Here is a 26,511-nt window from a genome sequence, read left to right on the forward strand (position 1 = left end):
ATACCATGTTGCTGCTACGTCTGTAGGCCAAAAGGTGTTTTTTTGCAAGTGTTCAATTGCAAGTAATGCATTCATGTAACTGCGATTGATCTTATTGCGATTGAGCCTCCTACTCTACATATCAAAAAAGTGTCATTTATTATTTAAACATTACTAAATCCTTTGTGTAGAGGCTGTTGGTGAGTTCATATTTACTGTACTAATAACTAATTTTATCTAATTGGGTTTTGTGATATTTGACACTATGCTGAATGAAATTTTACATGCAAGGCACCAAGATCATAGATTATAATCTACCATAAGACTACTAGTTTGTCAGGTCAATTTAAAGGGGTGCTTTGTAGTTTTGGAGAAGAAATTCAAACTCAGAATTTTTATATTTTTTAATATTAATGAAGTAATAATACAATATTATTTTCCATAACTGAATAAACAATCTGCTTTCAGATGAAAAATAAGGTCCCCAGAACCCGGTTCGTTTGTTTTTTCTGTCATGAAAACGAAGAAAGTTTGTTTAGGCATAAAAAAAATCATGAAATGAAGATCCTTCTCTTCTGATAAAAAAATGTCTTTCCCAAAACTACATAATGCACCTTTAAACCATGATATAAATAGCCTATTCAACTATGTTTTACAATGGCCAAAATTGGAAAAAAGTGAAGCACCAAGGGGTCGGACCCAGACATTTACATTTCCCATGAATGACCTATAAAATTTGGAATTTAAGTCCTAAAACAATGCACTTTGTTTTCTTGTTCATTAGTTTTCCTGACTGAGAAAGAAAAATGACACTTAAAAAAGGTACAGGAAAAGAAACAATGGCCCTTTTTAATCTTAGAAGTGCATGGACAGTTTGATTCTTGGAAATTTCCTCGGCCAAACTTTTTAATGAAAGTTGAAGAGTGTATTAGCATGCATGACTCTTTAATTTAAACATATTTTCCTCGTGTCAGTGTATGTGATCCAATTGATCAATTAGGGACTTTAATTTTAAGTACAATACCGGAAGTCGCCCCGGTTATCTTCGCGTTGATTGGCTGGTTTGGCGCCACACCGCATGCACATGCGCAGACGGAGCTCTCGGCTGCCCCACTGACTGCAGCGGCAGCCTCGAGCCTGGTGAAGAACAGTCGAGAACACCGTCAGGCACACGACCATGCCTCGAGTTTATATCGGACGATTAAGCTATCATGTCCGCGAAAAGGACATTCAGCGGTTTTTCAGCGGGTATGGAAAGCTCATGGAAATCGATTTGAAGAACGGGTGAGTTTGTTTTTCTTTTGGTTGAAATGCAAACGCGTGTTAGCCAACATCTTCCTAGCTAGCATTAATATGAGCAGCCAACTGTTCGTGTTACGACGTCAGCGCAGGCACCGGAACGTTGCACACTTCAAATTAAATGTATTTGATCTCTGCACTCAAGTCTGCTTGTAAAGTTAACGCCATGAGTGTGTTTAACTGGAATACTACTATTATCAATGTTTTCATGTGTTCATGCCCAACTTCTCTTCTTGCTCGTGTGGCAAATGTCGCATGGCCAACATGGCGTCTTTGTGTTTGCTACAGCGCGGAGCTAGCGGGCCGAGCTAACGATAACTAGCGAGTTCATGCCGTGCACTTGGACACGAGTTAGCCCATCTAGACATTGTCATATATCTGAATCCGCTTCTTTTCCAGGTATGGATTCGTGGAGTTCGAGGATAACCGTGACGCCGACGATGCCGTGTATGAGCTGAACGGGAAGGAGCTGTGCGGGGAGCGGGTGATCGTCGAACATGCCCGGGGGCCGCGGCGAGACCGAGATGGCTACGGTGGGGGTTACTGGGGTGGTGGGCGCAGTAAGTGCAGTCTATTACAAGATACCCTCTCTTCCCCTTCCCCTTGGGGTGAGGTGTCGATGTGGACTGCACAGAGAGCTGTTTTGTTGTTTCTCACTGCCGCTAATGAACAGATTTGTAGCATAAGTTTGATGTTGAGGTACACTTTCACGACTTATAAACCAGCAGTCTTGAATCCCATGTTTATGTTACGTTGCCACACGTTCACTATGGCTTAGATATATGCGAACTTAATTATTTGCCATAACATTAATAGTGGTACTCCTGTTATCATTTCATGTATTGGCATGACCACATGGAGTACCCCTCGAACCAGGACTGATCTACATTCTCCTTGTTCATGATTTGCAGTTAAACATTTTTGTGTGTGTCTGTCCGATCTCATCCTGCTCAACAGTTGTCAGTCTCAGTTTCAACCATCAAGGGTTGGTGACCTGCAGGTTGTTGCTCCTCCCTAGTGATTGATTGATCCCTTGATTGGTCTGTGGTTCATTATCGGGAAGGACAAACGATCTGCAAGTCAGAGCCCTCAAATAGCAGCTCAAGACTCTAGGCTGTAAAGTTGGCATTAGCTAGGATAGTTTCAAAGAAGGGCTTTCTTGTCACGGATAACTAAATTTTCTTGGATTATAATTGTTAACTAGGTGAGCCATGATTAGAAGGTGTGAATTTTTAATTTTTTTGTTGCACCAGATGAAAGCTAATCACGAATGATCACCACAAACGTAGCTAGTGTAGTTTTAGCTTAATCATTAGGACTAGACTAACATTTTCATGTGAAATGTGTATTTTAACGTTGGTATACATTTTTATATTCAACATTAACAAAAGTCCTTGATGTTTCAATTTGAAAGAGTCCAGTTGCGGGCTGAGGCTGAGAGTCCATTGAGGCTAAAGATGACTGGCTAAGATGACTGCCTGTCCCGTTTGGCCTTGGCTTTCACCTTACAATGTGTGTGTGACCTTTGCCCCCCCTTGATCCTTGGCTGACCTAACCGGAAGCCATGATGACAGCAGCCTTTTGCCAATAGACCAGGGGCGATGGTGAGGATTGCCATTGGTTTCTATGTTGACAGCAAACATAAGTGGAGCGGCACTAGTAAAGAACTTGCAATCAAAAGAAATGTTGTAAGTGAGAAAACTGGAAAAAAAAAAATTCAGACTGTCACTCGGTCAAATATCAAATACCAAAAAGATGGGTGTATGTGTTTCTTTACACCGTTCTTCCTCAATTTAATTGAACAGTGTCCTTGACCGCAACCTATGTGGAACCTCCTTTCTGTTTGTGTTACAGGGTTCAGAGGTCTTGAAAGAACATCACTGTCCATTTGTTAATGCAACTAAAGCATCACAATGTGATGTGCCGGAGTAAGACGGGCTTTGTATTGCCGGAAACAGATGCAGTGGTGTTCTTTGCAGCAGAGAACAACTTCAAAATGCTGAACAATACAAACAATACAAAGAGCCCATGCAGTGGCTTTTAGATCACTTATCTGAAGCTTTGTGTTTGAAAATGGGATCAGAGGGACTCCTTTCTCTATTAAGTTAGAAATTATACCCCCTTGGACTTTGATCTGGCAAATCACTGCCTTGTGTTCATTAAACAACCCAGGCCAATAGTTCTTTGTGTCCTGGCCATTTAAAGTGTTTCTAACTTTTATTATGTGGTGTTGTTTTTAAAGGTAGCGGTTACAGCAGCCGGAGCCGCTCTGGCAGGGATAAGTACGGACCCCCAGTCCGTACAGAGTACCGTCTCGTCGTGGAAAACTTGTCCAGCCGCTGCAGTTGGCAGGACCTCAAGGTACGCATTTGAACACATACCTTTTTGATTTTTTTTTTTTTTTCCTTCTCGTTTGTATTAACTTACTTAATCATCAGATCAACATGACTTGGAAGACTCAACTGTCAGACTGACATCAGTGCATTTAATTGTTTTTTCTTGCCACATTTTGTGTCCTCTAGGACTTCATGCGGCAGGCAGGAGAGGTGACTTATGCCGATGCCCACAAGGAACGCACAAATGAGGGAGTGATTGAGTTTCGTTCTCACTCAGACATGAAGAGGGCTCTGGACAAACTGGACGGCACAGACATCAATGGGCGGAAGATTCGTCTGGTGGAGGACCGACCTCGCAGACGAAGGTCTTACTCTGGCAGTCGCTCCAGGTGGGAACACTTTGATGATGCAGCATGACATTTTATGAAAAATGCACACTAAGCTCTTCTTTCCTGTGTTGCTAACAAACATGCAAAACTGGTGCCTTGCACAAAACTAGATGTGGTTCTGTTTTTGACTTCATGCTTTCAACCTTAGGTCTCGCAGTCGCCGCCGCTCCCGCAGTAGGAGCCGCAGAAGCAGGAGCTCCAGAAGTCGTTCAAGATCCCACTCCAGGTGAGAATGGGTCAAATCTAGGAAAATACTAAAATAAATATTGTAGTTCAAGATAAAGTACTGACATGGACAACTTAAGAGGTTACAAATTAAAACTAAATTTGCATAGTCATGCAAAACACGATCTAAAGCATCAGTGTTTCTTTATTCCCTACAGGTCTCGTTCCCATAGCAACAAGAGACGTCATCATTCTCGTTCTAGATCTGGACGGAAGTCAGGAGAAAGCAAATCACGTTCTCGCAACCGCAGGTCCCATTCTCGATCTCCCAAATCCAAGTCTCGTTCACGCTCCCGCAAGTCCCACTCCCGTTCAGCCGACCGTAAGTCCCGCTCAAAGAGCCGTTCAAAGGTAAAGTCAGAGCGGGATTCTCGCAGTCGATCCAAGGAGATGTGTGATGACAAGAAGTCCCGTAGTCGTTCAGCTTCCCCAGTGGAGAACGGGAAGGAGGAGCGTGCTGTCAAATCTGCATCCCGCTCTCCATCCCCACAGGAGGATGACCGCCGGTCCAAGTCAAGGGAGAAACGTTCAGCTTCCCGCTCAAAGTCCCGTTCAAAGTCCCGCTCAAGGTCTCGCTCACGGTCTAGATCAGCCTCTCAGGATTAGTGGAATTAGAAAAGCAAGATGTTTCTCATTGTTGAGCTTGATCCCTATGCTGTACATATTGAGCTGTGTTGTCACTCTGGCTTCTGCTTCCTGACTTGTCTACTTTTCTCCTTCAAGTGTGCACTCGTCTTACACATCTTGGATGCAGTTTGTTACTGCTGCACAGTGACGAGGATAGTTTTTGGATTCATTTGGTCTCCGAATCACCTGCCTCCCCAAAATTATCAATTTTCTCCCCAATTATTTTTTTTGAATAACTGAAGTGCTAGTCTTAAAATCTTTAGCACTGCAATCTAGTGTGGTTTAAGAAATTTTCACCCAGTATACCAGTCTGTTTAACTAAAAGCTGTTTCAATCTTAGTCTATATTTGACATCTCAGTTTGTAACAGGTCTCGGTCAGTTGATTTGTTTTTTACTAGCATTGTAAGGTTTCCCGGTTCACTGTGAGGCATCATTTGATACAACAATTTTGTTTATACTCATTCAAACTGCATGGTTGTGGGAGAAAAGTGGCATTTGGTTACAGCAGCGGTTTCTCTTTGAGCTGCAGTCTCATTAATTGCTTTCTAGGGAATTGGTCAATCTGTGTTGTCTTGCAACGCTCAAAAGTGCACAACCGGGATGCAAGAACTTGGGTTTGTATTTCATCTTTGAACAACTTACATCGTAGGGGGACAATAAATTTTCCCTTTTTATCCTCTTGTACATAGACCATGTGATCACAGCAATCTGATTTGTTTGTCGGCTACGAGTTATTTTTTGTTCATAATCTTTGAGCAGGTCATCTGTGGAAGGCCCTTTCTACCTTCTGGATTTCATTTTTGGTTGGAGCATCAAGGCCTCGAATGCAGTGTCTAATTTTTCTGCTTTGTTCTGGTTGTAGCCCTGATGGTCGTCTTGAATTTAATTTTGTTTCTTTGAGTTTAATACAGAGGTTAAGCGTTTTGTCAAGCCTCTGCTTATTTAAAGTGTGCAGCTAGTAATGGAGTTTTTGTACTGAAAGGCCACATCCATTGAAATCTATTGAGGATGGGCTTGTGGGTTTATAAAAGACACAAACATCAGACTTACTGAATGCACCCCTTCTCTCCATCTTTTGGAACGGATTCATATTTTTTTCTCCATGCGAGTGAGATCTAACAGAAAATGTCCTTTTTTATTGTATGTTCAATTAAAGATCTTAATTAAAAATCTTGCTGTGTGATGTTGCTTTGTGTCAGGATTGACTGCAGTATCGACATGACCTATATCCTGCTAATTATATAATAAAGGCTCTTTCATTAAGGGAGAACATGAACAGGAGCGATGGTGTGCAGAAGCAGTTTGTTTTAAATCTGAAGTAAAGAGCGACCGAGCAGCTGCTGAACGGTCTCCAGACTAATCGATAGTCCAGTGTATTATTTTCTCGTATCGACCATGATGAGTGAAAGTGGAGCGGCGGCTCTGGAAGTCTTTTGGCGTGAACATGTAACGAACGAGCGGTGACTGTACTGGGGACTCGCGCATGCGCAGTCGGAGCCCCGGAGCCGCAGGAGATCAGAGCTGGTAAGCCAAATTTCAGTTCCGAATTGATCCGCAAACACGAATTTATTTCATATTTACAATTTTCCTCTGATTAATCAAATAGTCGCAGATACGGGCGTCTTGTAATCACGCTCGCTGTGAAGTGTTATGTGTTTTCTTTTGTTGAGGTAAAGCGTTTTGTCGCGGATAGTATCAACCACAATGCTTTTCGTCTTAAAAAATGTCTAAATTTGATAATGGGACGCGATTTAATTATCCTAATCGAGTTAAATAGTTTTGAATAATACAAAAAAAAGTCGCACCGATGGTTACTAAAATATCTCACATGCTTGACGATGTTGTGAGGTGAAAATGTTGCTCATTCATTTGAGGTGCTGCCGGAATGGGTGACAGGGTTCATTTTTCACTAAATGGGATTTTCACAGGATTTTTAGACACTGCTTTTACATATTTTTTTGCCTGAAGGATTTCACATCCTCCGCCATTTTAACTGAAATATTTTTTTGTGTGAATGTGTGTGTCTGTGTGTGTGTGTGTGTGTCTGTGTGTATATTTGGAAGCTGGTGCGTAAATCTATAGCGTTTTTCTATTGGAGGGAGGCTAATGGATGACTGTTAAAAAGTCATACGGGGTCAGGGTTGTTGATGGAGGAAGACATCTCTGCCCCGCAATTATTCTGTAAACTGGCACCGTTAAAAGTTGCTTATTTCAAACATAAAGTCTGCAGTTGTATTTAGGGGGAAATCTCCAACAAAAAGTATTTTCCCTGTAGTTGAATTTAGTTTCATCTTCAGCCTTCTTCAGGGCCTTATTTTTTGTTTAAAAAAAAAATAACAACTTGAGGCTGGAAACATAAATTGAGAAATTAAAAAAAAAAAAGTGGCTATAAGCAGGTTCTATGGTCATATAATGTAAATGTGATGTTCATGTGATATAAATTAGCCTAAAGCACCAACGTTTCCTCTTCTTATGGACACTGTTGCATTATATTAATAATCTTATGAATAATGATAAAAATGGTCCAAAAAAAATCAACATTTTTAGTGTGTTGGAGTTTTAAAAAATCCTAAGTTAAGTACATGTTTACATTGTGTAACAGACTTTACAATAACACTTCCTCAGTTTGGCTGGATATTGAAGCCATGCTGTATAAATATCTTCCAAATTTAATGGCCTTGTTTCCCCCCCCCCCCCCAAGGAAATTGAATGGACAAAGAAGCCAATCTAATCACGCTTGCTTTAAATCTTTGACAACTGGTTTCTGTTTTTGAGTGTAATGATTTTCCAACTAGTATATGGAGACAGAAAGTTACTCACTACATCTTGGATTAAATGTAGGCCAGGATATATTTTCTTGTCTGTCTCAACTGGGATATAAATGTGATATGAAGGCAAGCAACAATATAAACCAGTGGATCTCAAACCTTTTCATTTCAGGGACCCTGAAACTGGAGTAAAAATTAGACCAACATACCCCCATTTGATAAGATTTTGTCCCAGGGTCCCCTATCTGATAAGAATTCTGCTTTAAGATGTTGTTTTCGTACAGAAAGGGTTTGATACCCAGGACCAAACTCGTCAGACATTCTGTTATTAAGTTCCTTATGGATGGAGTTGTAGTCAAAGTAATGTATTCCCATTGTTGTTAGTGTCCCCCTGGAACCCCCTTAAAGGTGCAGTATATAACAATTTTAGTTGAAACATTCAAAAATTAATTAAAATATCCACAGAATGTGAAGAAGTAACCGTTTTGACATTATGATACCATGCTGTATAAATATCCTTCAAATCCTTCCAAATCTCTTTCTAGTATCTTGAAATCAGTCAAAGATTGTTGCAATAACCCAATAACAACACAGTAATTGCTTGGAGGCCAGTACAATGTTTGGAAGGAAGATCCAGGTTCACATCCTCACTCTCCAATCCTCAGTAACCCGATTTTCTACCAGGTTTCAAACATTTGGACTTGAACTGCATTTCTTCCCTCAGGGAACTCTTTAAGGACGCTGTCGTTATGTAATTTAGTCAAACAGTGCAGGAATTTCATATATTCAGAAATTACCTTATGGTTAAGAGATTAATTTAAGAAAAAGGTTCTTTATTTACTAATTTTTATCTCTTCTATGTCAAAAACAAGATATTTTCTACTGTCGGAGAAAATCAATCAGTGTCTTATACAACATTCAGAGGAACTATCCTGGTGTTGGATTAAAGCTGGGACAGACCTGAGCGAGGGAACTTGGTGTTGATACAGTAGTTAAATAATATCTAGAAGTGAGACTAAAAAGGGCTCCAGCAGTATGCGATGGGGTACCAGCATGCAGAAAGTCGCGATACGATTATACTCTTAAGAGCACTTAATCATGTTTTATTTACCATAGGGGCATCCAGGAGGGCACTTCTGTGGTGTTTTATCGAACACTGAGGCACCACAGGTTTGGTTATGCTCCACATAACAAAACTACTGGGAAACTGTCCTGTATGAAATGAAGAACATGTTAGGATCCATTATTGCTTCTCCTTGGTCTTCCTTGTATACAAATTGTTAATGTACAATTGTTTAACGTAAGAAGAAAAATACATTACTTCAATGGATTTCTTGTGCGGCCCCACTGTAATAGTGGATAACAGTGTAGCATATTCTGCTAGACCACCTGACTTGTCTAATACTCTCCCAAGACAGCAAATCTTACCCTCAATCAGAAAACCTTTTTTGAATATGTAAATTTGAATGTATCTGCCATTTTATCTACAGCTTTTATATAAAGTCTATGAGATATGAAGGCCCAAATATGATGGTTGTGGTTGTGATACTTTAACTATCTTGAAATGATGTGCAGTGTTTGACAGATGTGCCTGTAGAGAAAGATGTGTTTTGTTTTGTTTTGTTTTGTTTTGATCTTCTCTTTGCTTTATTGTTGATGCTGAGCTGTACAGTGTTACGTTTCATATTGTTGTAACCCTTGTCTGTTTTTTGTTTGTTGAATGGAAAACGGAAAATACAACGAAACACATTTGGAGGGAGAAAAAACATAATGAAAGCTCCGCCCGATCCGTAGTAAAGTAACTGGAGTTAGTCAAGTCAACTTTATTTATATAGTCCCAAACCACCCTTGATTGAGATGAGGAAAAACAAAAACAAAACTTCAGGGTGGGCAACAGAAGGATACTGTGAGTGTTTTTCACCAGAGAGCTTCGTCCTCATACTCTTTGCCTTGCAGCGCTCCGGAGTAAGGGACAGGGACAGCGTGATGAGTGCCAAAGTGAACATGGAGGCTCCACCCAAAGAACCTGATCGCGCACCTGTGGACCCATCATCCTCGTCCCCCAGTGAAGCCGTAATCATCTGTGGGAGTGATGGTGTGGCCAAGAAGGCTCGTCCCCAGCCCCACACCACCACAGCTTTTCTCCTGCCAGGTGAGCACAGGTCGGAGGGCGACAGTGCATCCATAAAGACTTCTGTTCCTTGCGGCTTAACACAGGCTAACATGCCAACAAAGTACTATTTTTTTTACCACACAGTAAATTAGCTTTTCTTCTAAGATTTATGGTAAGTAACACACAGAAAACCAACTGATATGTTAAAAGAAAAATATGATGTTGTAACAAATTGTGCTCTCTTGGGTGAGCTCAGGCATAAAGTTAATTGCACTTCTGTCCTCAGCTCCTGCTCCAGGCCATCAGAAGATAGAGGTGACTCCAGCTGTTGCTGTGGGAGACCCAGGTAAAGGAGGCAGGATCAATGAGACGACCACACCCACACTGACAGCACAGGTGGGTGGGGCCTGTAGCATCGTCCACGTCCTCGAGTGGAAGGAGGGGATGGCCATCCTGCCCAGCAGCAACCTCAAGGTGAAGTGACGCTTCAAGCTACAGACCCCTCACAGCATCTTCTTTAGAGCAGATTTAAAGGCACGTTTTCTCCTTAAAGAGCTTTAGAGATCGACTTGGTAAAGTCTCATTGATCTTATCCCCAGAGCAGTTAGAATGAGTCACTTCATTGGAAACATCTGTTCACAAGATCAACTGCAGAACTGCAGAAAGGCACAATGCTAGACAGCAGTCAAATGTCAGGAAACAGACAGACATTCAGGATTTCACAGACGCCCACTGAAAAACATATTACTTCAACTGATTAACGCTGATATAAGTGGGGGAGCAAGTTATTAGGAGGATTAACAGAGAGTTATTTCCGAAAATTAAACAGTCAATACATGAAGTCATATATAAAGTAAAATAGAATAATAGTAATAATGATGGTAAAAAATATTTTTTTAGGTTTTTGTTCTGTCCGTCAGAGAAAATCAAACTGCAGTGTTGACCTTCTGTCACAACATTTGACGTTTAATAAACAGTAAATTGACTTATTATATTGATGCATTTGGCTCAATACGAGAATTTAGCCTTGGAGCTAAATGCTACATCAGATAAGTGTCAATATATATTTTTATGTGTCTGTAACTGTTCCTGGGCAGAGTCTCCCATCTTGACTTTAATATGAATTTGAAATAGACACTGTGGAAAAAATCCAGTAGGTCCCATGTGCCCATGATTTAATGTCCTTGTTTTTCCCCCAAAGGAAATTGACTGGATGAAGAAGCCAATCTAATCATACTGACTTTAAATCTTTGACAACTAGTTGCTGTTTTTGAGCAATATGATTTACCATCTAGCTTGGGGAAGTAGTATGATACTAATAACATCTTGGATTAAATGAAGGCACGGGCATTTTTTTCTTGTCTATCTCGACAAAAAGTGTCAGCAACAATGTTAACCGGAGTTTCACAAACGTTTTCAGGCCACGTGCCCCTAAACTGACAGAAATTATATCACAGAACCCTGTTCCTGATGTGAATTTAGCTTTTAGATGAGTTATTTCAGGAAGTGCGTGAAACCCATGATCAAAATAATCATACATGTGCTGGTTATTGAGTTCCTTATGGATAGAATTATAGTGAAAATATATTATTCCCATTTTTGCAGAGGACCCCACTTTAAGAACCACTGATGTAAACAATCAGAGCTTTATAGCTGTTTAGTGATAACACAAACCGAGTGCACTCACATTATAGATTCATTGCTTGTTTACTGGGTGATCAGAGTTTAACTCACATGTGTAAATTGACCCTCTAAAGACAGGTCAGTGCCTTTTTCAGTTCTTCATGGAAGTATTATGCCATTTTAACAAGGAACAAACTGAATCTGAAACAGCTGTAAATTCCTGGCGTGTGAATGGAATTAAAATGTAACATTTGGATCAGAAAATGCTGGAACCTACTCCATTGGATAGTATAAAGGAGGCCACAGTAACAATGCCAAACCACTAGATAAACAAAATGTGATGCTTGTTCTCTCACATTAAAAAGAGGGCGCGCTAATGAGAATAACATCTCACTAAACTCTTGAATCATTCAAATGATCACTTTTATCTCTCTGAGTTGAAAGAATCTTAATTGGAGCAGGCTATGGAAAGAACAGGCAGCACTGCATATTTCCTAATTGTCTGATAAATTGTTTTGAGTAGAAAAATGGTTGAATAGACATGATAAAACATCCAAACACTTTTAGACATTTTGTGTTTGTGTGTTTGTTTGTGTGTGTGTGTCTGTTGTAGTTCTGTGTGAGTGACGTAGGAACACTGAGCACACTGATCACCCCAGGGACCACCAGCAGCACCACTGAACCAGCAGCAGGGACTTCTGGGAGATCCGCTGACGCAGAAAGTGCTCCAGCAGACAAGCCAGGTAGAGTCATGGTTACATAAGGCTGAAGTCACGTCAGGGACTGAACCCTAACTACTGCAGTTTAGTTAAACATCTTCATGTTGCACAGACAAACACTGAAAACATTGATAGAACCAGTGGCTGCCAATTTTAATGCTCGACACAAAATTAAATACCTCAAATACGTCTTTGCTTCAAATGCATTACATGTGCATCTCTTCAAATACAGCACATACCGTATTTGATCAATAAAGCTTTTGTATGACAGGAATAAAAGAAAATCTGAGTGAATTTGCTGGTGCTTCAGCTGTCGCTAGTTATGGACTCTTACTTTCTGTAAATGGCTGCATTTTTTTTAGCATGCATGCCCTTTCTAGTGACCACTTGTTTGTGTGTGTGTGTGTGTTTTAAGCAGATATGAGCAATAATTACGTCAGCTGCAGCAGAGCTCCATTTGACAAGCGAAGAGAGTGCAGCTGCAAAAATATCAGACAGGCATCACTCACATGTTTGGAAAAATCACATCTAGACAAAAAATGGTTCAAAGTAATAATCAAAATTTATTATAGACCAGAGTGCTGTAACAGCTCAAATATGAATTTAATAAATGAAATAAAAATCAATCAAGGACGGAGGAGAAAAGCAGGGTTTTTCATTTAGATTCGTCTTCAGTCACTTTTAATAACTTCTCCTGTTGTTTTATAACTCAGATGTGCTGGCTCCTGCCATCTCCGTGAGAGGAGCGGCCATGGAGCCAGAAAGGTTTGTGTCAGTCAAACCTGAAATCCAGGTTGCAGTGGGACAACATAACCACGATCCAAGAGCTCAGAGGACTTACACAGAGGAACTACGCAGAGAGCCCATCACTGAAAAGTACGTTCCTAACTGCTGCTTCTCATATATACTCGCACATGTATCTCTACATACACTGATGTTGTGCATTAGCACAATCATTCATACACACACGCTTTTCCTCCTTTTTAAATGCGGCATTACAAAGTGTCGGTACTATTCCAGTGAGTCCTCTTAACATTTCAAACAGAGGCAGAAGTATCTTTTATGGTGCAATTTATGGTGCTTGCACCCTTTGGTGTGTTGATAGCTGTGTAGACAAACTGTAGTGTTGTGTTGTAGTGTATGAGCCACTCCTCCACTGGATTTCGACTGTGTCTGTTGCAGAACATTGTGAAATGTTGCGATATGAAACTATACGATACAATATGATACGATATGATATGAAATGACACATTATGATATGATTCAATACGATATGATATGATAAACTTTTATTGTCCTCATAATTCCTATGAGTTTGTCTTTGACTCAAATGCTGTGCTTACATTATTGCCTACACAGTAAAGATAACAGCAAAAAAACATAAAGCAGAGCAGCACATATCAACACAAATCACACTAATTACACATTACACATGCTACACATTATGCACATATTACACAACCAGTGATGACAAGAACACAATGAGCTGCTGCACAGTCCCTGCAGCCTCAAGCAGCATTATTTAAAATCTTAATTGAGGTAGACACAAATGAGTTTTAAAAACAGCTAAGTTTACACTGGGGTGCTCTTTATCTTCTGCTAGATGGCAGGAACTCATACTCTGCATGCAGAATATTCGATGGGTCAGACAATATCTTCTGTGCTCAGACTGTTCAGATATTGACTGAAGGGACCATAACCTTCATGGCAGTCTGTACCAGATGAGCAAGCTTGTTTTTTAACTGTACAGTAAGATTGCCATACCATGCTGACATCTCATACCTAATCATGCTCTCTACCAGAACATCTTTACAAACCTGTGCAACAGTGCAAAATGTTTTTTTCCACGTACTTTTTATTGCATTTTCTTAATCACATAAGAAAACGTTTAACAACAACAAAACCTGATTAATAAAATAACATCTCTGTTGAGGTTTAGACATCTTGACGTCTATCCACTTACATTTTCGTTATTAGTGTTCTTTTCTTTAGAATCTGTCAATTTTCCATTTTTGTTTGCATTGAGCATCTTGTATTCCTAAAATATCTGTTCATCCAAATTACAAACATTTCTTACACCATATTTACAGGAACTATCTTTGTGTAGGGGAATCCTTACAATACCATTTTCTAGTACGTCTACATTTTCTTCTGCCAGATTACTAAAAGGTACAAGGTACTGTACAACTGCACAACTGCAGGGTACTTCATGCCCAAGAGATCCTTTCAAGACTTCACAGACTGTCCCAGTACAACTTGATCTTTGAGCAGCTCTAAAACATGTGAGTGTGGTCTGCAGCCAAATGTCCACATAGCCGCCAGCAAGGTTGCTGGATGGTGAGATGTCTACTCCTGACTCTTGGAGTGATAAAAAAGACTAGTACATTTTTCCACATCTGTGAACTGGTGGACGTCTGTTGCATCTTGTACATTTTATACCATGCATCATCTGACATTTTACAGTTCAGTTCAGTTTCCTATTTAACTTCACTAACCAAAGTAAACAAGTTGAGACAAATAAGGACAGGGTACACTGACGCTGTAAAGTACACCTATGAATATCATGCCAACAGATGCTACAGTCTAGTGAGTTTGGACTTGATGAACTCTGTATCTGTCCTCTCTGCACCTCAGGAGGAGTGTCGGGGTGGAGAAGGTGCCAGCAGGCGGGAGGATCTCCTCCCTAAACCCCGATCACCTGAAACCCATGAGGAAGAGGAAGAGGAAGGAATACCTGAGTCCCTCTGAGGAAGACTCTGACATCGAAGGCACGGTGGGACAGCATTGTTGTTTTCATTTAACATCCAGAGATAACCAGATGTTTTCATATCTAATGAGTTTATTCAGATGTGCATAGAAATGGCTGAAAGTATTTTAAGCTCAAATAGTTAACGTAAATTACAGTTACCAAGTTACCAGATAGTTCAGAGACTTTATTTTCTTTCTACTCTTTGCTCTTGTGTAATTTCTGTTAATTTCTGTATGTGTTACTGTAGGATGAGAAAATGGATGATTCTAAGGCAGACAGCAGACACATCAGAGGAGGTTGGTGTAATTGTTTTTTCAAATATGTCTTCTTGTTTGTCTCTTATATTGTTTTTCATCCTTTTTTGTGCTTCTTATTGGTTTACTGTGCAGTGTGTCAGTTTTTCCTACCTTCCTCCTCTCCCTTCACACACAGAGGGCGACACCATACAATATAGAGACAATTATTAATAACATATCTCAATATCAGTGTAATGCAATTCCATACCACAAATTATCTTTGCTTAAAAGTTGAATCTGTGTCTCTCTTATACTGGGAAGACATTGTGGTTTGTTTTATTATATTGCTGCTGCACCGAATTGTGTTTTAGTGACAAGTAATCTTGTTATTTCTTCCAGCCCCTGAATACTTTTATGTCATCCATCCCTGATATTAAAGTAATTTCCTTCTTTTCTTCAATTCTTTTCCTTGTAGACAGGACAGTTAGAGGAATGGAAGCGCTGATATAATGTTGTAGTAGTATCAGAAATGTATCTTAAAGCAATATTTCCAGGGTGTCTGCAGGTCCTTAAAAAGCCTTAAATATCATGTTAGAAGTATTAGGCCTTAAAGGTAATTTATTACTCAGTAATATAATACTGAAATTTGAATTTGTGAGGTCGTAATAACCACAAACATTTAATCTAATTTCATTTATCCATTTTGTCAAAATGAGTCAAGTTCTTCTTCTTGCATGTTCCCATTTCTGATGTTTCACATCTTTAAACATACGGCTGAAACAAAGATATAGATTAACCAAACTCACTCTAATAACAATATTCCTACATAAAACCTACCTCTGCATGGGACCACATATATACCTTTATACATACCTCAAAAAGAAACATAAGATTTGTCTAAAAATAAAACTTAATCTTCATGAAAAAATGATCTTAAAAAAGGTCTGGAAAAGCTACAAATGTATGTCTCTGATACATGTGGAAACCCTGACTTTACTTTAAGATGAACATTTTACCTTAGAAGTTGTGCGTATATAGCAATATTAGCTGCTTAGGGAATCTGTCTCCCTCGTCTCACCTGACTTTCTTCTGTCTTTCCTCCTATTGTTTTCTCCAGTTTGAGCGTGTGGTCTGGTAATATGTTGCAGAAATGAATGAACTAAGTGAATCATTTATATTTTGTTGAAGCTGGAGACAGTAAGACAGAGCAGTGGACGTGGGCTCAGTATCTGGAGGAATGCAAAGCTATTGCTGCACCCAACAAGCTTTTCCAAGAGGTGTGTATGAGTTTAATATTCAGACTGTAGCTTCAGCCTGAGCTAGTGCAACATACACACAGGTTCACAGAGCATACCCATGATTTTTTACTACCACTGCAGCTCTGCCAATAGCACGGGAACAAATCTGTCGCCTTAGTGCAGCGTTGTCACGGAAGGAAATGAGAAATGTAAATTTACCGTGGAGAATCTGATGTATGCAGCTGTAGGCACACGTTAATATATTTATTCTGTTACAGTATTATGGTGATTCTTATTCTTGTGGTGGTTTCATTGTGAAGTTATTTATTTTTCTAACGATCTAAGAAAAGCTTTGTCCTGAAGAGACTTTCTGTTCTAGCAGAAATAGAGGGAAAAACCTTTTAAGTAGTATGAGAATGATTAAAATGCTGTAATCTCCACTCTCCCATTTGCTGCATTCTTATCTTGTCCTGATCCAATTTTCTCTTGAGGATCGTTCATTTTTCCTTCATTTTATTTCACTCTCTGTGGTCTTTACTGAAGTATCTCCCTATTTATCCCATGTGTCCAGGCCCAGAGAGTGCCAACAGTGAAGAACGGCTTCAAACAGGGGATGAAGCTGGAAGGCATCGACCCACAGCATCCGTCCATGTACTTCGTCCTCACTGTGGCTGAGGTGAGCCAGACGTCCATTAACACGGTCGATGGATCTTAAACTGCTTTCTGTGGAGGAGGAGTTCAGCCTGGTGTTGCCTCATCCATCCTGCTTTTATTTCTCTAATGTGTCATGTCATCATCCAGGTCTGTGGTTACCGACTGCGGCTCCATTTTGACGGCTACTCTGACTGCCACGACTTCTGGGTGAATGCCAACTCCCCCGACATCCACCCTCCAGGCTGGTGTGAGAGCACAGGACACAAACTGCACACTCCCAAAGGTCAGAGGTGACAACACTCACTACTTAGAGTCTAAATAGATCATCATGGACCAAAGATCTTTCTTGCAGGGGGTTACATTTACAAGAGAAATTTGACACCACTCTCATGTGAATGAATAATAAGCTGGAGCCAGCAGCCACTCAGCTTTGCGTAGCATGAAGAGTGAAACAGTTAGCCTGGCTATGTGCAAAAGTAACAAAATCCACCAACCAGCACCTCTAAAACTCACTAATTACCATGTGATATCTCCTTTGTTTACTCTGTGCAAAAAACAAGGCGTAAGAAAGGATACGTTATAGGGGTTATGAACAGAATTATACAGTAACAGTAACATTTTGGAGTCTGCTGGATGCCTAACAACCTCATGATAACAGTGAGACTCCAGGAAGTCAATGTACGTATTAAACAAACGCAATATAAAGTGTAAATTAGTGACTTTTAGAGCCAGTCTAGCTGTTTCCCCCTGTTTTCAGTCTTTATGCTAAGCTAGGCTAACCTTCTCCCGGCTGTAGCTTCATGTAAGAAGTATCAATCCTCTTGTCTAATTCTTGGAAAGAAAGTTCAGTGTGTCCACCTAAAATATCGAGCCATTCCTTTAAGTGTTGGGATGTTAGTATCCTTTAAATATCCCTTCTGTATTTCTGTCTCTCCCTCCTGCAGGCTGTAAAGAGGAAGAGTTTACCTGGACCAACTACCTGAGAATGACTAAAGCACAAGTGGCATCCAAAGAACTCTTTGCCAGTCCTGGGAGGGTAACTTCCACTGTATAATATACAGTAGTTTAGTATTATTATATAAGCATAACTGGATGAGGTGACTGATTTAGGGTTGGGAAGCAGTTAAGATAAAAATAAAAAGGTTTTTTTTAAAACCTCTCTGAGAAAGGATTTTAAGTAGACTTTAAGACTTAAAGTAGGTGGTTGGATAGTTGAGGACTAAGAGCGCCAAAATGAAAATAGTAAAATTGTGACATTATTAGTAGTTGTAGCTGCTATATGTTTTGCTTTGTCAAAGTCAGGCCTGATATTTGTTTTAATATTGATATTTTAGTGGAGATGCATAAAAATACATTTTCAGTCCAACTGCACAGTCAATTTTTCAACAGTGCTCAGAGTCTGTATAACTTTCATTTATACATATTTGTAATTTCTACAATTTGTGCTTTCTGTTTAGACCGATGTGAAGTGCGGCTTTGAGATAGGAACGAAGCTGGAGGCCGTCGACCGTATGAACCCCTCCCTCATCTGTGTAGCGACTGTCACTGACGTGGTGGATGACCGTTTCCTGGTTCATTTTGACAACTGGGATGACACATACGACTACTGGTGAGCCTCAAAAACAAGCCTGAAGAAAGGGTTCAGCAAACCCTAGTGTGGACCAAACAACTAGACCAAGACCGCTCGTTCTTTGACCCTCATCCTTCTTCACTTGTTGCTAACTCTGTCTGTCTTCTACAGTCTTTTCTTATATAATATACAGGATTTTTTATCAGTTTGTTAAAAACAGCTTTTCTGCAACTGAAAACAGAGTTAATAAGACATATAGTGCATTCATGTGCTCCTCGGATGAATTAAACTGTCAAACTGCAGCATTGCTCGTTTATCTCTAGCCTCTTTCAATTATGCTGCAAACTCTGAGAAATGTATATTATAACTCAGTGCTGCACATTGTTGTTTGTCAAATTATGCAGGTGTGATTCCAGCAGTCCGTACATTCACCCTATTGGTTGGTGCCAGGAGAGGAACCTCCCGCTAACACCCCCCCAAGGTGACCAGCGTGCTGCCTGTTAATCATTAATCTAATCATGTTCATAGTCATAGCATGGGTCATTAAGTTTGAAATCAACTCCGCTAAGTTATTCCTCTTGTCGCTTTGTTCCTTTTACTCCTATTACTACTGTTATTCAGGGAAATATACACAGTAAACACTATATAAATACATCTACATCTACTTTAATATGATTAGCTTACATTATTACACATAAAATAACAAGAAGAATGTTGGGATAAAAATGTGCAAGATATTATGCAATGGATGATTTTTTTCTGTTTGTGTTCACCGACTGATGTAAATTTATTTTTGGCTGCTTCAGATTACCCAGACCAGGGCCGGTTCTCCTGGTCTCTCTACCTGGAGGAGACTGGTGCCAAGGCAGTGCCCGCTGATGCCTTTAAAGTGGTGAGAACAAAGAACAATTGTACTATTTTGGATTCAACTCAGGAAATGATGACATCTGGGCTTGTAGTGTAACTGTAGTTTGGCTCTGTGGTGTGGGCTGACAGACGACAGTAGTGCAAACAGAGTTAAGAGGCTGGAAATGCAGGGTGATTAAAAACAGTGAGGTGAGTGTTTTGTTACAGTCATATCAGTGACTTGCAGTATATCATGAATGTTATCACAACTAATGGATCTTTTCAGAGTGCAGCAGGCAATACATTACTACCTGTTTATAAGCTGTTTATGCATCACAGTATATGTATAATATGCATACATGTCTACTATCTATTTTCATTATGTCTGTACATACTGCATGACTGTATGACCTGATTACAATACAGTTTATACATCTTACTGTGCAAAAGCTAAACTACTGCAAATCTGGCACATACCACATATAAGATATTCTGAAATTCATGGACTTTTTTTAAAGAATCAACTTTTCACTCAAACTGTTTAGCTGATATCATTTGTAATGAAAAAAAAAATAGTATTACATTCAAAATAATGCCGAATAGAAGTATTTTGACGAATGGTCTCAGACTTTTTGACCCTGCTGTATCTGTAAGAGCAGAGTTTAAGGGAGCCTGAGATCTAACAATTTTAATGCCAACGACTACTTCACTGTAACTAAGAACTTGGATTTGAACTCGGCACAGTTTAGACGTGACTTTAGTGTCTGACAGATGCTAATGCACATGTAATGACTGAAGTGATATAAAAACCTTAAAATGCTGACCACAAACAACAATAGCCCTGGCTCAATTTTAGATGGGGGCATCTCTTGCTAATAAATGAGCGATGCGCTTCTTTACCGTTAAATCTCTAAAAAAAGGCATAAAACGTATACAATTAAATACCAGCATTCAGGTTTACTGCAAGTAAAGCCAAGACTTTATGGAAAGTTGACATGTTCAGATGATCGTACAAGTTAATGTGTTTTCTAATGATCCTCTGTCTGCAGCGTGCACCCCACAGCTTCCAGCCTCAGATGAAACTGGAGGCCGTGGACAAGAGAAGTCCTGGTCTGATCAGAGTGGCTACAGTGGAGGAGGTCGACACGCATCGCATCAAGGTAATACTGTGCGTGGTTGCGTGTGTGTGTACACTAAACATCTAAGGTTATGCGGGTTATGATCTTGTATGTGTGTGATATTGTTTAAAAAAAAGAATAAGCTCCCTCAGCTTCAGTCTGCTGAAATAAGAGCTTACATGTACTGGCAGTGTCACGTCCATCTTTACAATGAACCATGCACCTATTGCACAAGTTGAGTTGTCGGTATTTTGAATATTTTTTGGCGTTAGGGCACATACACACCAAAACCACATTGAAGAACTAGTAGCGAAGAAGGCCTACTGTATCGTCGCCTCACGTCTCCCGTGTCTCAGCCAAAAAGCTGCACCTGAACACACCACAAAGACTACAGCCAACATGCTCCTACATTTTGTTCCTGCGTGACAGGAAATACCTCTCTGCAGACATACAAACAGAAGATGAAGCAGCGTTTGTTTGTTTTTTTTACACCATTCTCACGCATATAGCCACTTCTAGACACACGATCTAGACTTGTCTGATATAAAGTTGCAAAGAGGCAGAGGAAACAAATATGGAGAAACCGCACTAAACGGGTGAAATCATAGATATTACGGCGTCAGGCTCAAGGGCTCCACCTCCATCTCTCTTCCTCCTTCAGGTCCATTATGATGGCTGGAGTCATGTCTACGATGAGTGGATGGACTCGGATCACCCCGACATCCACCCAGCAGGCTGGTGTGAGGCAACCAATCACCCGCTCAAAGTTGCACCGCGGGACGCCAAAACACATCAGCCACACGGTAGCAACCAGCACTTCTCTGTGTTTGTACTTCAGTCAGAACTGGAGGCCGATTTTCTGCAAAACTCAGATCCAAGTTACTCTTAAAAGTGTAGCGTTCATCTGTCTGTGTTTGAATGAATGTAGGTGTGAGGGAGCCTCCTGCTACGGGCCAGTCCACCTACCCCTCCTCTGTTCCCTGTAAACCCATCAGCCACCCCAGAGCCAACAAGTACAGCTTCCACAACAGGTCAGTACGAAACTCAAATCTACCATCAGACCATTTAATGGAGGCTTTACTGACAAGAACCACTCAAATACACATTGATGCCAATGACATCACTTTGGTGCCGTAACGCTGTCTTTGACACAGGAAATGTCCAACTCCCGGGTGTGATGGTTCAGGTCATGTGACCGGTCGTTTCACTGCTCATCACTGCATATCCGGCTGCCCGTTGGCTGAGCGTAACCAGGGCAGGCTGAAGGCCGAACTGTCGGACTCAGAGGGCAAGAGGAACCTCTTCTTTGGCCAGAGGACCAAGAAGACCCATTACCGTGGCAGGTAAAAGTGTATGTCTGTCTGTCTGTCTGTCTGTGTATGTGTGCGTGTGTGTATGCATGCATGTTTTCCTTTGTCTCACATTAAACTTTTCCTCTTTTTTCAGGATTGGCCGTCCTCCCAAATACAGGAAGAACCAGCAGAGAGACTACCAGAGTGAGTTTTCTAAGTGCCTGAGATGTAACACAGTCTGGAAACAACACCTCATGTAATATTTTGGCATGAAAATGGTCAGATTGGAGAATGCAGGATAGCAAACTCTTGGTTATAAGACCTCACAGCGGACATTTTGACTTGTCTTAGCAGGCAAAGCGTTGCTGCAATTAACAGTGTTAATGACAGCTCTGCTCCCACGTCATCTAAATGGAATTCATCCATCAGTTGTTTACACCTGTGCTTTTTCTCTGATTCGTCAAAATGTCTGATTTGAAAAAGGCCTGTTGAAGGTTTCAACCTGAAATATTTGTCCAAGCCATCCTAATCATTAACGGTTGAATTAAGGCATGTTTCTGTGTGTGTTCTCAGATATGTCCTCGGAGGGTGTGTATCCATCACTGTTCATGTCAGCTCTGAGCAGTCAGTCAGACCGGACTCTGTCTCTGTGTTGGGAGCAGCACTGTAAGCTGCTGCCTGGCGTTCAGGGCATTCACGCCAGCCAGGTGGCAGCATGGAATGTCGAAGAGGTGAGCAAACCTTCCCACTTACCGATATATTTGTTAATTTTCTTTCTTTGGCTGCTTTTGTTCATTTGAAACCTGATGTGTTTGTCTTACAGGTCTTCAGGTTTGTCCAGAATCTAATCGGCTGTGAAGAACAGGCCCGTGTCTTCAAAGACGAGGTGAGACCACCAAGTGTATGTGAATGATGATGAAGATATGAGGTTTAGTCCCACATTTGCTGGAAACATATTGAAATGTAGACAGCCCTTTCCTTGACGTGTCACCTCCACGTCCAGTCACATCACAACTATTGCGTCTGTTGCATATCCGCAGATGATTGACGGGGAGGCCTTCCTGCTGCTGACGCAGACCGACATTGTGAAGATCATGAGCATCAAGCTCGGACCCGCCCTCAAAATCTCCAACGCCATCCTCATGTTCAAGAGCACAGACGAGGGACTCAAGTGATCCCACCCTCACTCACCGGGGGCATTGTGCCGCCGATCATCATGTGCCAAAATCATTCTGTCGCAGGGACGAAAGACCCTGACCCCTTTTTCATGTGTTTGGTGTCCTGTACCCATCAGAGAGAGGGAGGGGGGGAGGGGGGGGGATAAAGGAGAGGTTGGAAGAAGAAGAAGGGAAATTAGGAATTGCAGATATTTTTGGGGGATTAATGGAGGAATATTGATAGAAGGAAGCTGATGAAGATGAGTGAGGAGAGTCTGGTGGTTTTCACAGCTGATGTGTTTGGTTCAGTATCTGAGTTTGATCGTAACCAAAACACCCGAACATCTCTGGCAGGGATTCCCATCTGTTACACATCTGCCAGACTACGTTATGTTTGGTTAAAACTGTGACAAATTACATATCCAACCACCTGTTTTTATACCGAGTTTATTAAAGTCCCGAGTGGAAACAGTAGAAATTTGGTCAAAAAGGTCACATTTCTACACTCATGTGATGTGTGAGGTGCAGATAAGATGCATTAAAGGCTGACGGAGACGGATTTCTTTGAAAAGACAATCTGCTTCTGATTCTTCTGTGGTGGGAGTGATCAGAGAGATCCTGGTATTTAATGTTGTCTTACTACTTTTTCCAAACTTCACATAACCTCATTGACTAGCAGGTCTGAGCTTTGTGAACAAACAAATCGGGTAATGTAGCCAACTGGATGGCTTTGCTATTTGGACTTCAGGTGTCTAGCAACATGGCTGATCAGGAGCTTGTGCCAAAAAAGAATGATCTTTAATGAAATATTGTGTTTTAATGATGCAAATGGACAAATTCATAGGCTGTTTCAAGTCTGGCTATAGTCTACAGGGCATTTCAAAGCTGAGAAAAAAGACTGCAATTTAGATCAGGGATTGTGGTTGCGATTAAATAGATTTGGTTCATATTTTTTGGCCAGATCACCTACCTTAAGGTTCTTTCTTTATAGATGGTAGGTTCAGTTTCAGCACCCACCACCTTGCAGAAGAGGTACCAATTTGGAAAGAAGTTTAAAGGTGACCTAATTTTCACAAGTACTTGGATCTGGACTAAACCATCAGTTCAAAAGCCGCTGACATGGCAAGAGAAATCAACAAAACGGGGTACAATGCTGAAATACTAGATGTACCAATAGGAATAGAGGACAGTATGAAGATTAACTAAAAGGGATGAAATGGGGAGAGGGGGAAAAATGGCCAAAAAGTATTTAAGAGGAGTTGAATGCAGTAGACAAGGCTGGTCAGTGAGGCTCCTACAAGCTTCACGTTTTGTGCAATAAAACAGTTGAGACAGAAGTACTGTATTTGGTAACACTTAATATTACAGCTTCTTTGTGTTATCAGACTAATTCTTACACTAATAAAATACAATGAAAGTAAATAAGCTACTTTGTTCAGACTGATGTATAAAGGTTCAGGTTTTTGATGCAGATAAAATAGAGAGAAAGCCTCAGTTTCATGATTACTCTGAAGTATAAGTTGTTTGTGTTTACTGCTTTGAATCCTGCACACTGTTCTGTCTCACAGCACCGTTAATGTGAAAACTCAAGTGATACAGGAGCTGCAGTTTAAACTGTTACCCTCTCATATAGGATCTGAGTCAGAGAACAGAAACAACACAGTGTTTTGAGTTTTTGTATCTATATGCAAACTATCTTAAATTATTATTTTTGCAACTCTTAATAGTTGATAGAGGACAGTTTGCATTGGCCTATTAGCACAACTGTGAAACCCAGATGGATTTTACACAATGATGTTCCAACTCTTGGTCACTAGAGAGTGCAAAAATCCACATTCAAGCACTATAAACATGGATTTGGGATCTAGTAGACAGCGCTCTCTGCAGTTTACATGTGATGGAAACTGTGTTCTTTGAAATGTTTACATTTTCTGTCAGGATTGGTTAAAAGATTCTGTATGGATTTGATATTGTGAGATGAAAGTTATTTTAATGGACTGTTTTAAGGGCTCTTGGAATCTTAACTTCTTTGTGTGTCTCTCTGGTGGGATTTGTGTGTGTGCGTGCGTGCGTGTGTGTGCGTGTCAAGATAATCTTGGGTCACAAATGTCATTCTATCCATATGAATTAATAAACGTCCAAAGCTGTCTTGTCTGATTGAAGCGGCTGCCTCTTGTCTTATCTGAGGGATCACACACACTGCACTTCCTGCGCAGGTGTGCTGTGTGTGCTATACTATTGACTATAAACTTACTTTGCGTGTATCACATCCCCCTATTGAGCATATTGTCGTCAACAGTTGGCTGTGGTGGTGACAACTCCTTTCATGCCCTTTCTGCTCGAACTGCTTATCTGCTTGTTCCAGAAAAACTGGTGTCTCTGGTCACTTGATGCTGCAGCCAGACACCAAAATGAAAGTACTCACTGGTTGTAGGGTTGTATATGTTTTATACAAGAAGGAACAGCACGTGTGTCTGGCTTATTTTTATCCTTTCAAAGGTAGATGCTCAGAAGACTGGAGACTCTCCTGCTCTGTAGCTTTCAAAGTAAAAGCATGTTTATTCTCAGGAGTGGAAAACTTACAAATGTCCCACTGAACCCATTCAAATATGTGGTTTGCTTATTGTTACTTGACTTGTGTTTTCTTAGCTTCACTGTGCAGAATGATGTATGAACAGAGTTTAACGCTAAAAGAATGTTTTAACATTCGTCTGCTAAAGAGGGAAAGCCTCCTTGTGCTCACTTTAAATCATGTGCAAGTAGGATTTCTTGCATGATGGTTCAATATTGAATTTACACAAGAGTGATACGGAAACCTGAAATCTCCAGCACATAAACACCTTTTCAGTAATGTAGGAGACATCTTTTGTCCAGCAGTTAAACATGTGAAATGAAAAATATTTGAATATTCAGAGATTGAGATTTTCAAATAGTGCCCAACTGATACCGGTTTGGACGATATTATCGGGCGATCTCAGCCTATCAGAGATATACTGGCATCGGTGTACATGTTGTCCAACATGCACCAATATGAAAACTTTTTTTTTTTTACAAGAAATAATGCAGAAAAAGATGCTTTGGGTAATTTACAAGTATTACATTCCCAGTGAAGCTTACCGTTTCAGTGCACTGATGTTATTTTAGACAGAGTTTATTGTTAGACTGTAAAATATCCTGCATTTTTTACAAGTATTACAAGCATCTTATGTTTGATGACAGTATTTGAGTGATCATTGCAAAAAATGTGTGTTTATCAGCAGATATAGGCTATTGATATCAGAATCTTTTACTCCCTAAAATTGAGGTCATGCTCTGCTTTCAACAAGTGAAAATTAGTAGATGTGCTTTTAACAAATTTTAACTAGTTAATGTAACTTTTTTGTTGAAAAAACCTGACCAGAGACGGATAATTATTGCAACACCAAATCTTTTTTTAAGTTGGCAGTAGGAGTGAAGGATAAAGCTGCTCATCTGAATCAAATGATGGCAAGAGCAGGATTTCTCAATATTTCTATACATGTAATATTTTAAACACTGTCTATGTTTATGAAAAAGAAATTTCAAAAGGAATA

General features: G+C 40.3%; 2 protein-coding genes across 3 annotated transcripts; both read left to right on the forward strand.

Moving 5' to 3' along the window:
- Positions 1 to 1,082: 1,082 nt before the first annotated feature.
- Positions 1,083 to 6,028, forward strand: LOC140999479 (uncharacterized). Of its 2 annotated transcripts, none has more exons than XM_073469894.1 (6): positions 1,083 to 1,263; positions 1,678 to 1,811; positions 3,521 to 3,639; positions 3,801 to 4,003; positions 4,152 to 4,229; positions 4,387 to 6,028. In XM_073469894.1, the coding sequence occupies exons 1-6, from the start codon at positions 1,157 to 1,159 to the stop codon at positions 4,832 to 4,834; spliced, it is 1,089 nt and encodes a 362-aa protein (XP_073325995.1). In that variant the 5' UTR covers positions 1,083 to 1,156; the 3' UTR covers positions 4,835 to 6,028. The 2 variants fall into 2 exon arrangements, with proteins under 2 accessions (XP_073325995.1, XP_073325994.1); XM_073469893.1 differs by having other exon boundaries at positions 1,098 to 1,263; positions 1,678 to 1,838.
- A 344-nt stretch (positions 6,029 to 6,372) lies between these two features.
- On the forward strand, positions 6,373 to 25,101 carry l3mbtl1 (L3MBTL histone methyl-lysine binding protein 1). Its single transcript, XM_073469731.1, has 22 exons — positions 6,373 to 6,380; positions 9,581 to 9,776; positions 10,024 to 10,211; positions 11,974 to 12,103; positions 12,793 to 12,955; positions 14,714 to 14,852; positions 15,076 to 15,124; positions 16,253 to 16,341; positions 16,874 to 16,978; positions 17,104 to 17,239; positions 17,901 to 17,992; positions 18,414 to 18,565; positions 18,931 to 19,007; positions 19,333 to 19,418; positions 20,422 to 20,532; positions 21,152 to 21,293; positions 21,419 to 21,521; positions 21,645 to 21,833; positions 21,937 to 21,986; positions 22,356 to 22,513; positions 22,606 to 22,668; positions 22,823 to 25,101. Exons 2-22 carry the CDS (start codon positions 9,611 to 9,613, stop codon positions 22,955 to 22,957), a joined length of 2,523 nt encoding a protein of 840 aa, XP_073325832.1. The 5' UTR covers positions 6,373 to 6,380; positions 9,581 to 9,610; the 3' UTR covers positions 22,958 to 25,101.
- Positions 25,102 to 26,511: the final 1,410 nt, after the last annotated feature.

The sequence above is a fragment of the Pagrus major genome, chromosome 7 (assembly GCF_040436345.1).
Source record: "Pagrus major chromosome 7, Pma_NU_1.0".
Lineage (NCBI taxonomy): Eukaryota > Metazoa > Chordata > Actinopteri > Spariformes > Sparidae > Pagrus > Pagrus major.